General features: G+C 45.2%; 1 protein-coding gene across 1 annotated transcript in view; it reads right to left on the minus strand.

The window, feature by feature from the left end:
* Positions 1-7,463, minus strand: part of LOC102401392 (solute carrier family 2, facilitated glucose transporter member 5) — a 45,335-nt gene extending 37,872 nt beyond the window's left edge. The window contains exon 1 of the mRNA XM_006076685.4: positions 7,109-7,463. Within this exon, the coding sequence (XP_006076747.3) occupies positions 7,109-7,162 (54 nt within the window). The 5' untranslated portion in view covers positions 7,163-7,463. The remainder of the gene's footprint in view (positions 1-7,108) is intronic.
* Between the last annotated feature and the right edge of the window lie 6,169 nt (positions 7,464-13,632).

Below are 13,632 nucleotides of genomic sequence, written 5' to 3' on the forward strand. Positions count from 1 at the left end.
TGGGACTGCAAGGAGATCAAACCAGTCAATCCTAAAGGAAATCAGTCCTAAACATTCATTGGAAGAACTGATGCTGAAGCTGAAACTCCAATACTTTGGCCACCTGATATGAAGGACTGACTCACTGGAAAAGACCCTAATGCTGGGAAAGATAGAAGGCAGGAGGAGAAGGGGATGACAGAGGATGAGATGGTTGGATGGCATCACCAATTTGATGGACATGAGTTTGAGCAAGCTCCAGGAGTTGGTGATGGACAGGGAAGCCTGGCTTGCTGGAGTCCATGGGGTTGCAGAGTCGGACACGACTGAGTGACTGAACTGAACTGATATATTTGTTTGCTTTAATTGATTACAGTCAAAATCAGGTTTGTTTGATTTTTTGACTGAGCTGTGCAGCTTGTGGGATTTTAGTTCTCCAACTAGGGGGTTGAACACAGGCCCCAGGTAGTGAAAGCATCGAGTCCTAACCACTGGACCACCGTGGATTCTCAATCAGATTTTAAATTGTGATGAAACAGCTCTCTACTAGAAGCAAACCACCTAAGAACCCTCATTTTAAAGGAGCGAGCAAGAACCCTGTGGCCTGCTGGGTACAAACAACAGTGGAGATTTACTCAGGCCGTTGTCTTTTAGACTGCATTTGCTTTTGTGTTCAGATGTTAAAATTGCCTGGTGGTCCGCCTCAACCCTGTTTTCCTCTTAAGCTCCGTACTTTATTTATATGCTATGTTATAGAAGGTGGGTTTCCTTAGGAACATGTGTATCGCATTAGAGTACCTGCACATGTCTCAGAGGACACAAAGCGAGGCTGCTACCAAGGGGTGTGTGCACTGTTTGATTGGAAGGAGGGGCAGGAAGGCAGGAGACAGCTCTGGGTCATCCCCATTCCAGGATTAGATAAGGAAGGAGTAATTAACAGGTCCCAGCTTGCACCCAGCCCTCCACACAGGCAGCACTCCTGGTGCAGGGGTCTGAGAGGTTGACACAAGACTTCCCAAGCCTGGTGTGCAGTGGGGTCAACTATACCTTGCCCAGGCCTGCTGGGTTCTGGCCACTGGAACCCAACTCTGCAACGTGGGTGGAAGGAGGAGGGAGAGAACATGCCCGATCCAAGCTTTCTCTCACTCCAAGCTTTCTCACTCCGCAGGCCAGATTCTGCCCTCATTGAATCAGGCCCAAGATTTTATCAGATGCCTGCAAGGCAGAAAGGCTGCCAATCATGCTGACTCACCTGGTGAGTAAGCTTCAGAGACATTACAAGGTTCCTAAGTTTTCTTTCCAAGAACAGAATTTGACCTCACCTATTAGGGTGCCCATGCTCTAAAGGGAGTGACCCTTGGGAATCACGGAGAAGATGCGTGAAAGCCAGGGGATCACGAGGCTTCTCAGGGACATGAGTGGCTTCTGTTGGTTACACATTACCCTGGGTAAACAACTCTTTTTTTCCCGCATCGTGTTAAAAATAAAAACAAAACAGCAAACATATAATAAAATTGACCATTTTTAGGTGTATGGTTCAGTAGTGCTAAGTATATTCACTGTTGTACAACCAACTTCCAGCACTTTCTCATCTTGCAAGCTAAAGCTCTACATCCAACAAACACTAACATTCCCCAGCTCTGGCAACCTCCATTCTACTTTTTGTTTCTGTGAACCTGACTGCTTTAGTTGTTTCATATAAGTGGAATCTTGGAGGATTTGTCTTTTGGACTGTCTTATTTCACTTAGCATAATGTCTTCAAGGTTCATCTGCGTGTGGGCAAGGATGCAGAGAAATTGGAACCATTGTAGGCTGCCCGCGGGAATGTAAAATGGGGCAACTGCTGTTGGAAAACAGTTTGGTGGTTTCTGAAGAAGTTAAAAATAGAATTACCTTATGACTCAGGAATTCGACTCCTAAATATATTTTAATTCCAAAAGAATAAAAAAAACTGGCATTCAAGCAGAGATATGAATATGCATATTCATAATAACCCTATTTACTATAACCAGAAGGTGGAAACAGCCCACACTTCCAACAATGGATGAATGAATAAACAGATTGTGATATATACACACAATGGATTATGCAGCTATAAAAAGAAATGAAGTACTGACACAAGCCACATTAGCCTTGAAAACATTATGCTACGTGAAAGAAGGCAGGCACAAAAATGTCACATGTTGTAGGATTCTACTTATACTGGAAATTCAGAAAAGGTAAATCCGTAGAGACAGAGAGCAGATGGGTGGTTGCCAGGGGCTGAGGGGAGAGAAGAAGGGGGAATGACTGCTTAATGGGTGTGAATTTTCCTTTGAGGGTGATGAAAATGCTTTGGGACCAGATAGAGTGGTGATTATACAACATTGTGAAGGTACTAAACGCAACTAAATTGTACACTTTAAAAAGGTTAATTTTATGTGAATTTCTCCTTAAAAAAAAAAAAAAAAAAGGGAATAGGACTTCCCTGGTGGTTCAGTGGTAAAGAATCCACTTGCCAGTGCAGGAGACAAGGGTTCTTTCCCTGATCCGAGAAGATCCCACATGCTTCGGGGCAACTGAGCCCACGTGCCACAACTATTGAGCCTGTGCTCTAGAGCCCAGAAGCCACAGCTACTGAAGCCCGGACACCCTACAGCCCATGCTCTGCAACAAGAGAAACCACCACAATGAGAATCCTGCACGTCACAGCTGGAGAGTAACCCCTGCTCACCACAACTAGAGAAAAGCCCTCGAAGTGACAAAGACCCAGCACAGACAAAAGTGAGTAAATATACAAAATTTAAAAATAAAATGAAAAGCAAGGGAGTAAATGCTGAAATTCCTTGGTATGCCACTGCCCATCTCTGACTCTGTGGTTTTGACCTCATATTAATAGTGTTAAAGGATAATTTTCAGGGACTTCCCTGGCAGTACAGTGGTTAAGATTCTGTGCTTTCACTGCAGGGGGCAAGGGTTTGATTCCTCGGTGGGGAACAAAGATCCTGCATGCTGTGCAGCCAAAAAAATAAATAAATAAACTTTTCAAAAAAAGTGAAAATTATGACTTTTTTCCTTCCAGTTTTATTGAGGTGGAGTTGACATACAGACAGCACTGCTTAAGGTGTACAGCGTAACGAGTTGGCTTACATACATCATGAAACAATTATCACAATAAGTTTAGTGAGCATCCATCATCTCATACAGATGCAAAATGAAAGAAAAAGAAAAAAATATTTTCCTTATGATAAGAACGCTTAGGATTTACTCAGTTAACAACCCTCATGTGTAACATACAGTGTTGCTAATTTATTTACCTTGCTGTACTTTACACCCCTAGCACTTATTTCTCTTGAAACTGGAAGTTTGTACCTTTTGGTCACTTTCATCCAATTCCTCTTTCTCCAGCCTCTGGCAGCCACTCATCTCATCTCTTTCCCCACGAGTTTGTTTGTTTTTGAAGCATAATTGAACTACGGCATTGTGTTTGTTCCTGGTACACAACCCAGGGACTATTTCTATACTTTTCAAAATGATCTACTTACAGTATGTCACCCTACAAAGAAATTACATAGTTATAGACTCTGCTCTCCACATTGTACCTTCCATGCCAGTGAGTCATTCATTTTTTAACTCTTACTCTCCCTCACCTGTTCCTCTCTTCCTCCCACCTTTTACCTCCTCTGGCAACCGCCTGTTTGTTCTCTGTATCTATGACTCTGATTCTCTTTTCTTATGTTTCTTCATTTGTTTCACCTTTTAGATTCCACATGTAAGTGAAATCATAAGAGGATTTGTCTTTCTCTGTCTGACTTGTTTCACCTAGCATTAAGTGAAATTTAATTTTACAGTATTATTGTCTAGTTCCAAGATTCCATTCTTTTTTATGGCTAAGAAGTATTCCATTGTGTGTGTGTGTGTGTGTGTGTATACCAATTCTTCTTTTTGGCCATGCTGTAAGGCTTGCAGGATCTTAGTTTCCTGGTCAAGAATTGAACCCAAACCCTTGGCAGTAAAAGTGCGGAGTCTTAACCACTGCAACACCAGCGAATTCCTACCGCTTCTTCATCTATTCATTTATCAGTGGACACTTGGGTTGCTTCCGTATATTGGCTATTGTAAATAATGCTGCAGTGAACATGTTGTTGCTGTTTAGTTGCTAAGTTGTGTCTGACTCTTTTGTGACCCCATGTACCGTAGCCTGCTAGGCTCCTCTCTGTCCATGCGATTTCCCAAGGCAAGAGTACTGGAGTGGGTGGCCATTTCCATCTCCAGGGGATCTTCCTGGACCAGAGATTGAACTCCCGTCTCCTGTATTGGCAGGCAGATTCCTTACCACCAAGCCACCAGGAAATCCCACAATGAACACATATATACACATATACACATATGAAAAGATTCATACATCTTTTCAAATTAGTGTTTTCATTTTTGTTGGATAAATACCCAGGAGTAGAACTGCTGGATCATACAGTAGTGCTGTTTTTAATTTTTCAAGGAACCTCCATACTGTTTTCCATAACGTTGCCGTGAAAAGGAAAAAGAGGGATGAGTTTTTTCTTTCCCTTCCCTGAGAACAAAGAAGATAAAGAGAACAGTGAGCAGGCCTGAACATTCCTAGTTTTTTTACTTTAACTGCTCCAAGCTCTGCATGTCTGTAACTGAGTTTGCTTTTTCTGCCCCCTCTGTAGGAGCTACATTTCACAGCTATTATCTCCTCCCTTTGTAGTTCTTTTCTACATACCATAAAGAAGGCTCCAGAGCCACCAAACTGCCAGACTTAATTACTGGGTTACTGACAGCGTAAGACTGCTTTTTAAACAATGGAAGAGGAAGGAGACAAGATCTTAAAACCTTTGTTCTTCATCACCGACCCCTGACTGTGAGCCCTCATCTGATATAAGCCCCTAGGTGCCTCATGGTGGGGGGCACAGTTCTTGAGGCATGAGCGCACTGTGTTCCCCTCTCTGCCAGCTGAGAATGAAAATCACCTTTTTATTTCCCCCACACTCTGTATTTTTTTTATTCAGCTTCAATCAGCAGAGAAAGCCAAGATTTCAGCCAGCAACAATAACTGTTGTACCAATTTACATTCCCACCAACAGTGCAAGTGTTCCCATCTCCCTACATGCACATCAACACTGCTTTGTTGTCTTTTTGCTAATAGCTGCTCTGAGAGGTATAAGGTGGTATCTCATGGTGGCTTTGACTTGGATTTCCTTGATGATTAGCAACCTTGAGTATCTTTTCATGTGTCTGTTGGCCATCTGTATGTCTTGGAAATAAAATGTCTATTCAGATCCTCTGCCCATTTGAAAATTTGGTATTGGAATTTTTTTTTTTTTTTTGATGTTGAATTGTGTGAGTTCCAGCATCAGGTACCTACAACTCGCAGAACTGTAAGCTCAAAGGTAGTACAGGGGTAGAGCCTTGTGCCAACAGGAAGTACACTCTGAGCAACGCACGACTTTACACTGAAGCACGTGGTTTTTCCTACAGTTGTTTGAAATCAACCTTGGTGGGAGCATCACAGATAACAGTGTGAAGTGAAGATATCTCCTGCCATATCAATAAACAAGAAATGTCCCAGCCATCAGCGATTTCTGGCCTCCAAACGTGAATGAGGGCTCCATGGATGCTGCCCCGCACCCCCCACGGTGATTGCTGAGGAGCTGGGGGAATGCAAGAAGCAGCCATCTGCCACATCCTCACTCCTTAAGGTGAACAAGGAAATAGGATTTGGCCCCAGATAGCTGAGGTGCATACGAAAGGAATGAATTCAGTGAGTCCAGAGGCTTGCAGCTTCCCATGTATAGAACGCTAAACTCCTTAACTTAATATCTGATCTTCGATGTTCAGATTGTCTGCTCCCTTCGTTACAAACTTGTTTGTAGCCTGACTTCCCCTCCTGCCTCCTTGGAGCAGTTTTCTCAGAGCTACTGAGATGCTGTCTCCCAGGCTCGGAGTCCTAAACGTTTTCACCAAATAAAATAACTCTACTTTCAGGCTGTGGGTGTAGTTTTTACTCGACATCAGCAAAGTCTCTAAACCAGTGCCACCCTCGCCTCCAGTTGGTCTGTGGCTGGGCAGTTACTGCATCCCCCAGAATCTGGTGCCACCTGATGTCCCAGGACAAGATAACACATTTTACATTTCTAACTGTTGCAGTGAAAAGGAAAAAAGAGGAATGAGTTTTTTTCTTTCCCATTCCTGAGAACAAAGAAGGTCAAGACAATGGTAAGCAGGCCTGAACATTCCTAGTTTTTTTACTTTAACTGCTCTTAACTCTGCATGTCTGTAACTAAGTTTGCTTTTCTGCTCCCTAACTCTGCAGGAGTTACATTTCGCACCTATTATCCTTTTACTCTATGCTAAATACATCCTGTATTTATCCTTAAATCCTGATGTTTACCCTTAAAACACCCTTCCCCTGGTAGTTACACATCAAAAAGAAGGCCGCAGAGCCACCAAACTGCCAGACTCAATTACTGGGTTACTGGCGCCAGCCTACGACTGTCTTGGAAACAATGCAAGAGAAAGAAATCAAGATCCTAACACCTTTGTTCCTCATCACAGACTCCTGACTGCAAGCCCTCATCTTATATAAACCTCTAGACTTCTCAAGCAGGGGGCACAGTTTTTGAGGCATGAACCTACTGTGTTCTGCTCTCTGCTGGCTGAGAATTAAAGCCACCTTTCTATTTCCTCCAGACTCTGTCTCCATGTTTTTTATTCGGCTTCAGGGGGCAGAGAAAGCCAAGATTTTGTCCAGCAACACAACTAGGATCTTGAGAATATTATGGAAGCCAGCAGCCCAATAGGTGCTGCCTAGCCACTTAAGTCCCTCTGGAAGCCAAACTCTGCAAGCATCTGACCATTCTCTTGAAGACCCTGCAACCAGAGTTCCTCTAGGTCTCCCAGGTCTGTGGACTGGCAGCAGCCATCTCACCTGAGAGCTTGTGAGAAGTTCCCAGACCTGCTCAAATCAGAACCTGCATTTTAAACCAGAAGCCCAGGTGGTCCTGGCTCTCAGGAAAGTCAGAAGCACCCCTCCGTGCTTTGCCTGAAAGCAAATGTGGCATCAGCAACTCTCCCCAGACACCCAGCCCCGAGTTCTCCAGGCTCTGTGCCCGGCCAGGGCAGGCTTACCCCCAGGGCTGACACAGTATCCCCAGTGCTCTCGTCGTCACTCATGTCTCTCATCTCAGTGATGGTTGGTTCACTTCAGATGGCACCTGCCCTCCGACTCTCCACGATGCTTTCAGCCTGCTTTTCCTGCCGGGGTGGTGGGGCTGAAGACAGGGACAAGACAAAGGCTGCCCGCTGGTATTTAAGGAGCTCTCCCGGGTGCAACAGGTCCAGGCAAATCCAGGGATTTGCTGTGTTCCAGGGAGAAGAAAAGCTGCAGAAAGATTAGAAGGGAGAGTCTGCTCTCATCTCCCACATAATGGTCATGAGAAATTCCCCACTTGTTAAATAGGGACTGTTCAGCAGGAGTGAGTGTGAGATTGTTGCATCTGGAGCTAGCTGGGCCTGAGGCACTGGAAGGAGGGGAGGATCCAGCTGTGGGGGTGGGGCAGGAAATAGTAGGATCTTCTGTGGCACTTAGGGACTTAAGGAACACAGACAAGCTAACTGATCACAGTGATGGGAGGGAGGGGGCTTGCAGAGCATTCCTTGGGCTCAGTCATTGTACTAAGCACTGGGTCTCACGTTAATTTCATGATTCTCTCCTTTTTTATTAACTGAGATGCAGAGAGGTAATGATTATTTGCCTAGAGTCACATGATTAGGAATGGCAGAGTCTTGTTTGACACAGTTTCTCTCCTTTCGGTTCTTCATTTTTCACACCTGTCTCTCTCCTGACCACTTTCCTTGGACCAAGGCTTGCCTGCCAAGATGTGGCTGGGTGAAGACTTGACTGACCTCATCAGTATTGCTTTACTACGCCCAGGAGACTGGCCCAGAAAGACATAAGTTGCAAGAGTCAACAGGGGAAAAAAAAAGCTCAACATAAGAGCTGTAAGTTGAATTTTACTCAGTTATCATACTGAGGACTATAGCCTGGGAGACAGTCTCTCAGCTAGCTCTGAGAAACTACCAGAGTTGGGGGTTGGAGGAGAATGTATATGAAATTTTTTGACTGGGAAATACACGTAGTCAAGCCTTGCTGTTGTTGTTTAGTTGCTAAATCAGGCCTGACTCTTTTGCAACCCCTTGAACTGTAGCCTGCCAGGCTCCTGTGTCCATGGGATTCCCCAGGCAAGAATACTTGAGTGGGTGGCTATTTCCTTCTCCAGGGGATCTTCCCAACCCAGGGACTGAACCCACATCTCCCATATTGGCAGGAAAATTCTTTTAGCACTGAGCCACCAGGGAAGCCTACGTCTTGGTAAAACATGACTGCCAATCACAAAAACCAGATATCTCCAGTTAATGATTTTAGTGCTTTGTTCTACATGGGAAGTGCAGAGAATCTGGAGTCATCGAAATTCTTCCTTAGATATGCATCTTAGCTGTCTAGAGGCCCATGTACCCAGAACACAGGATGCTTCATCCTGAATTCCTTTCAGGGTGTGCTGTCAGTCAGGGGCTAATGACTTGTAGAACTGGAAGAAAGGGCAACATTTTTTCATTTCCACAAGTAACATCTAGTTCCCTCCAAGAACTTTCAAGAAACACTAAACATTCTTTAACAGAAAGCATCGTGACAGTTTACACCCAGAGAATTCTCTACCTTCAGAGCCTTACCTCACTATACCCTCTAATCCCAAACTGTGATATCATAATCCTTGCCCAATCCCAAGCATATTAAAAGACCCGCTTCAAATCACACTTCAAATATGTGCAACTTCCAGAGGTTAAGACAGTCCAGAGGTTAAGACTCCGCCTTTCAATGCAGGGATGGTGGGTTTGATTCCTGGTCAGGGAACTAAGGTCTCAAATGCCCCTGCATCCAACCAGAATTTTTTAAAAATGCCACTGGTTGTCCAGTGGTTAAGGTTCCATGCTTCCAGGTCAGGGGGCATAGGTTTGATTCCTGGTGAGGGAACTAAGATCTCATAAGCTGGGCTGTGCAGCCAAAAACAAAAATGTCCCTAAATATTCCACTAAATGTCCCTCCCACTCTGTAAAGTGAGGTGAAAGTCACTCAGTTATGTCCAACCCTTGGCGACCCCATGGACTATACAGTCCATGGAATTTTCCAGGCCATAATACTTGAGTGGGTAGCCGTTCCCTTCTCCAGGGATCTTCCCAACCCAGGGATCGAGGCCAAGTCTCCCGCATTGCAGGCGGATTCTTTACCAGCTGAGACCTACTAAGGCCCTGTTGAGAATGCTTTTCCTTATCCTGCCAGCAATGCATGGCTTTGTCTTATCAATAGGCAGGGCTGGCTGAATGGCAGACCTGCAACCCATGCAGTCACTAGCGACTCTGTGAGAAGGGCAACCTCATTTGGCCCTACTGTAATAAGATCTCAGTAAACACTAGCTTCCCTGGTGGCTCAGAGGTTAAAGTATCTGCCTGGGATGCGGGAGACCCAGGTTCGATCCCTGAGTCGGGAAGATACCCTGGAGAAGGAAATGGCAGCCTGGTAGGCTACAGTCCATGGGGTCGCAAAGAGTCAGACACGACTGAGCGACTTCACTTCACTTTCACTGAACACTAGCTATTAACTCCTATCAATGTCCTGACCCCATAACACCAGGAAAACTTTTTCTTCATGGAACCTGGATTCCGTTCTAATAAGTGATTCTGAGTTTGAGGGGTTTTGTTGTTTTTTTTGTGTGTGTGGGGCAGGGGTGGGGGAACCCACATACTTCATTCAGAAAGTCATTCGTCTCTTCCCCCCAAACTTCTAACTTTTCAGATGTGAAAGCTTTAGGCCCCATGTACATGCTGGGCTGGTGCCAGGGTCTCACTCTGTGCCCAGAACCCCACTGGTTTTGGGGGAACAGGCCCAACAAAGTGGTCCATGGAACTTCTGGTCTCTACGGACACCATGGCATCTCAGAGGTCTGCTTAGAGGCTATGGAGCAGAGAGAGGTGCTCTTCAGGGTGTCTGCTGCTTGAGGGCAAGAATACTTGCCAGAAGTAGGGAGTCAAGAGGGAAAAGGAGGGCTTTCCAGGGAGAGGGAACAGCATTATGATATCATGATTTATAATCAGAAATCTGTATTTCACCTTCATCTGTTCCTGGAGATGCTAAGATACTTGGAATTTCCTCAGCATTGAGGGTGTCTTTGTTATGTCAATGAGGTGACTTTTGAAAAAACACTGTGTAAACAAAGTATGGGGCTGGTTGCCAAGGGAACCAGCTCCCTGATTAGGGGGTTGGAACTTTCAGGCCCACCTCCTCAATCTCCTGGAGGAGGAAGGGGCGGGAGGTTGAATCGACCACCAGTAGGCAATGATTTAATCAATCACGCATGATGCCTCCATTTAAAACACAAAGGACAGGAGAACACAGAGGTTTGGGGAAAGTAGGACTAGAGGCAAGAAAGACCTGTGTCCTTTCACACCTGGCCTTGTGCACACCTGCCTTCGGGCTGTTCCTGAATTGTATCCTTGGTAATAAGCAGTGATCTAATAAGTAAAATGTTTCTCTGACTTTTGTGAGTTAATCGAGCAAATCAATCAGACCCAAAGAAGGGGTCTTGGAACCTCCCATCTACAGATGGTTGATCAGAAGCATAGCTGATAACCTGGACTTTGAGCTGGTGTCTGAAGCAGGGAGGCAATCTTTGGGACTGAGCCCTTCACCTGTGGATGTGATGCTCTCCAGGTAGAGCTGAATGGTGGAACACCCAGCTGGTCCTACAGCTAGGGTCAGAGAATTGCTTGTTGGAGTTGGGAAAAACTGCACGCATCACTAGCATGAAAGGGTGTGCTGTCGCTGGGGTGAGAAGAATGGAGGGAAACCTGAAGAGGCGACAGGTGCAGCTTGGAGGAGGCCTGAGAGTTTGGACTGTTCCCAGCCACTGGAGTGCTTCGGGCCGGGCTGCCTGGCCAGACTGTGCCTCAGGTGGTGCTCAGAGCCTCCCTGAGCCAGATGAGGGGGCTGGTGGGAAGATCAGAGAAGGGCAATGAAGGGTCATCAAGAGGAGGCGGGATGGACAGAGCGAGGCACACAGCACTTAATAAGGAGCAGAGGGTCTCTGAAAGGTTTCTCAGCACCAGTTGGGAAAGGCTTTTCCATTTTCTCGCAGGTAAGCGCATAGTGTCTGGTTCAAGATGTGGGGACCAAGGCAAGAGAGAGTAGCTAAAAAACTCTCCCAAGTGGTTGCCTGGAAGAAGCAGGACATTGCTAATTTTGTATTGTTGAAGTTTGTGTGTGTTGCATCTGTTTTTGATAATTTTGTTGCAGGAAGGGGGACCCCTTCCAGGGCCCGAAACTGGGCTCTTGTCTAACACTCGGAAATGAATTGTCCGAGGAGACACATCTGCTGACAAAGCAAGAGATTTTATTGGGAAAGGGCACCCGGGTGGAGAGCAGTAGGGTAAGAGAACCCAGGAGAACTGCTCTGCCACATGGCTCACAGTCTCGGGTTTTATGGTGATGGGATTAGTTTCCGGGTGGTCTTTGTCCAAGCATTCTAATTCAGAGTCTTCCCTGGTGGTGCAGGCATCACTCAGCCACGATAGATGCTAGCGAGAGGGATTCTGGGAAGTGGACGGACACGTGGTGTCTCCTTTCCCGAACTCTTCGGGTTGGTGGTGGCTTATTAGTTCCGTATTCCTTATCAGGATCTCCTGTCATAAAACAGCTCATGCAAATGGTTACTATGGTGCCTGGTCAGGGTGGGTGGTTTCAATCAGTGTGCTTCCCCTAACAATTTTATTTTTTTTAATTAAAAATTTTTTATTTTATATTGGAGCATAGCTGATTAACAATGTTGTTAGTTTCAAGTCTACGGTAAAGTGATTCAGTAATACATATACATGGATCTATTCTTTTTCAAATTCTTTCCCATTTTAGGTTATTAACAGAATATTCACCAGAGTCCCTGTGCTATACCATAGGTCCTTGTTATCTTCCCAAACTCCCAATCTATCCTTCCCTCTATGTTGCATCTTAATAGCAAAACTAATATAAAAAAGATGCAAGCCATTTCTAGGGGCTAGTCTATGTATTTTTCAATTATATAATTATATTAAGACTTTATTTTTAGAGCAGTTTTAGGTTTATAGCAAAATCGAAGGAAAGATACAGATTTTCAATGTGACCCTTGCTCCCACTCTTGCACAACCCTGTCCATCATCAACACCTCCCACCAATGGTTCACTTGTTACTTGGGATGAAAATGCACGAACATGTCATTATCACCCAGAGTCCACAGTTTACATCAGGGCTTACTCTTGGTGTTGGACATTCTGTGTGTTTAGATAAATCTGGGTTGACAAGTATCCATCATCATAGGGTCCATGTTGTGGCAAGTCGCTTCAGTTGTGTCTGACTCTTTGCAACCCTTATAGGCTATAGTCCACTAGGCTCCTCTGTCCATGGGATGCTCCAGGTAAGAATACTGGAGTGGGTTGCTGTGCCCTCCTCCTCCGGGGGATCTTCCTGAACCAGGGTCATACAGAGTGGTTTCACTGCCCTAAAAACTCCCTGTGTTCCACCTCTCTTCCTCAGCCCCTGGCAACCACTAGTCTTTACTGTTTCCATAGTTCTTGCCTTTTCCAGGATGTCTTATGTTGGAACCATACAGGATATAGTCTTTGCAGACTGGCTTCTTTCACTTAGGAATGCATTTACGTTTCCTATGTCTTTTTATGACTTGATAGCTCTTTTCCATTTAGTGCTGAGTAATGTTCCACTGTCTGGATTGTTGTTTAGTTGCTATGTCGTGTCTGACACTTTTGTGACCCCATGGACTGTAGCCTGCCAGGTTCCTCTGTCCATGGGATTTCCCAGGCAAGAACACTGAAGTGGGTTGCCATTTCCTGCTCAAGGGAATCTTCCTGACCCAGGGATCGAACCCTCGTCTCCTGCATTGGCATTCAGATTCTTTACCACTGAGCCACCAGGGAAGCCCCACTGTGGGTGCCACACAGTTTATTTATCCATTCACCTACTGAAGGGTATCTTGATTGCTTCCAAGTTTGGGGGAGTTATGGATAAAGCTGCTACAAACATTCATATGTAGGTTTTTGTGAGGACATAAGTTTCCCAATTGCTTGGGTAAATAGCAAGGAGCACAATGGCTGGATTGTATGGTAACAGCATGTTTAGTTTCATTAAGAAACCACACAACTCTCTCCCAACGTGGCTGTACCATGCTGCATTCCCACAAGCAGTGAATGAGAGCTCCTGCTGCTCCACATACTTGCCAGCATTTGGTGGTGTCGGTGTTCCGGATCTTGGCCATTCTCCTAGGTGTGTAGTAGTGTCTCCTTGTTCTAATGTGTGTTACCTGGTGACACGAGATGTGGAGCATCTTTTCAAGTGCATATTTGCCACCCATGTATCTTATTGATATTTGGCCGGCACCTGTTAAGGTCTTTGGCCCATTTCTTAATCAGGTTGTTTTCTTCTTCCTGAGTGTTAGACAGCCCACTGTGCATGTTGGTAAGGTACAGACATGACTCCCCCTCCTCCCAGTTTCACTGAGAAATAGTTGACACATATCCCTAAGTTGTATCAAAGTGTATAGTGTGATGGTGATTCA

The sequence above is a fragment of the Bubalus bubalis genome, chromosome 5 (assembly GCF_019923935.1).
Source record: "Bubalus bubalis isolate 160015118507 breed Murrah chromosome 5, NDDB_SH_1, whole genome shotgun sequence".
NCBI lineage: Eukaryota > Metazoa > Chordata > Mammalia > Artiodactyla > Bovidae > Bubalus > Bubalus bubalis.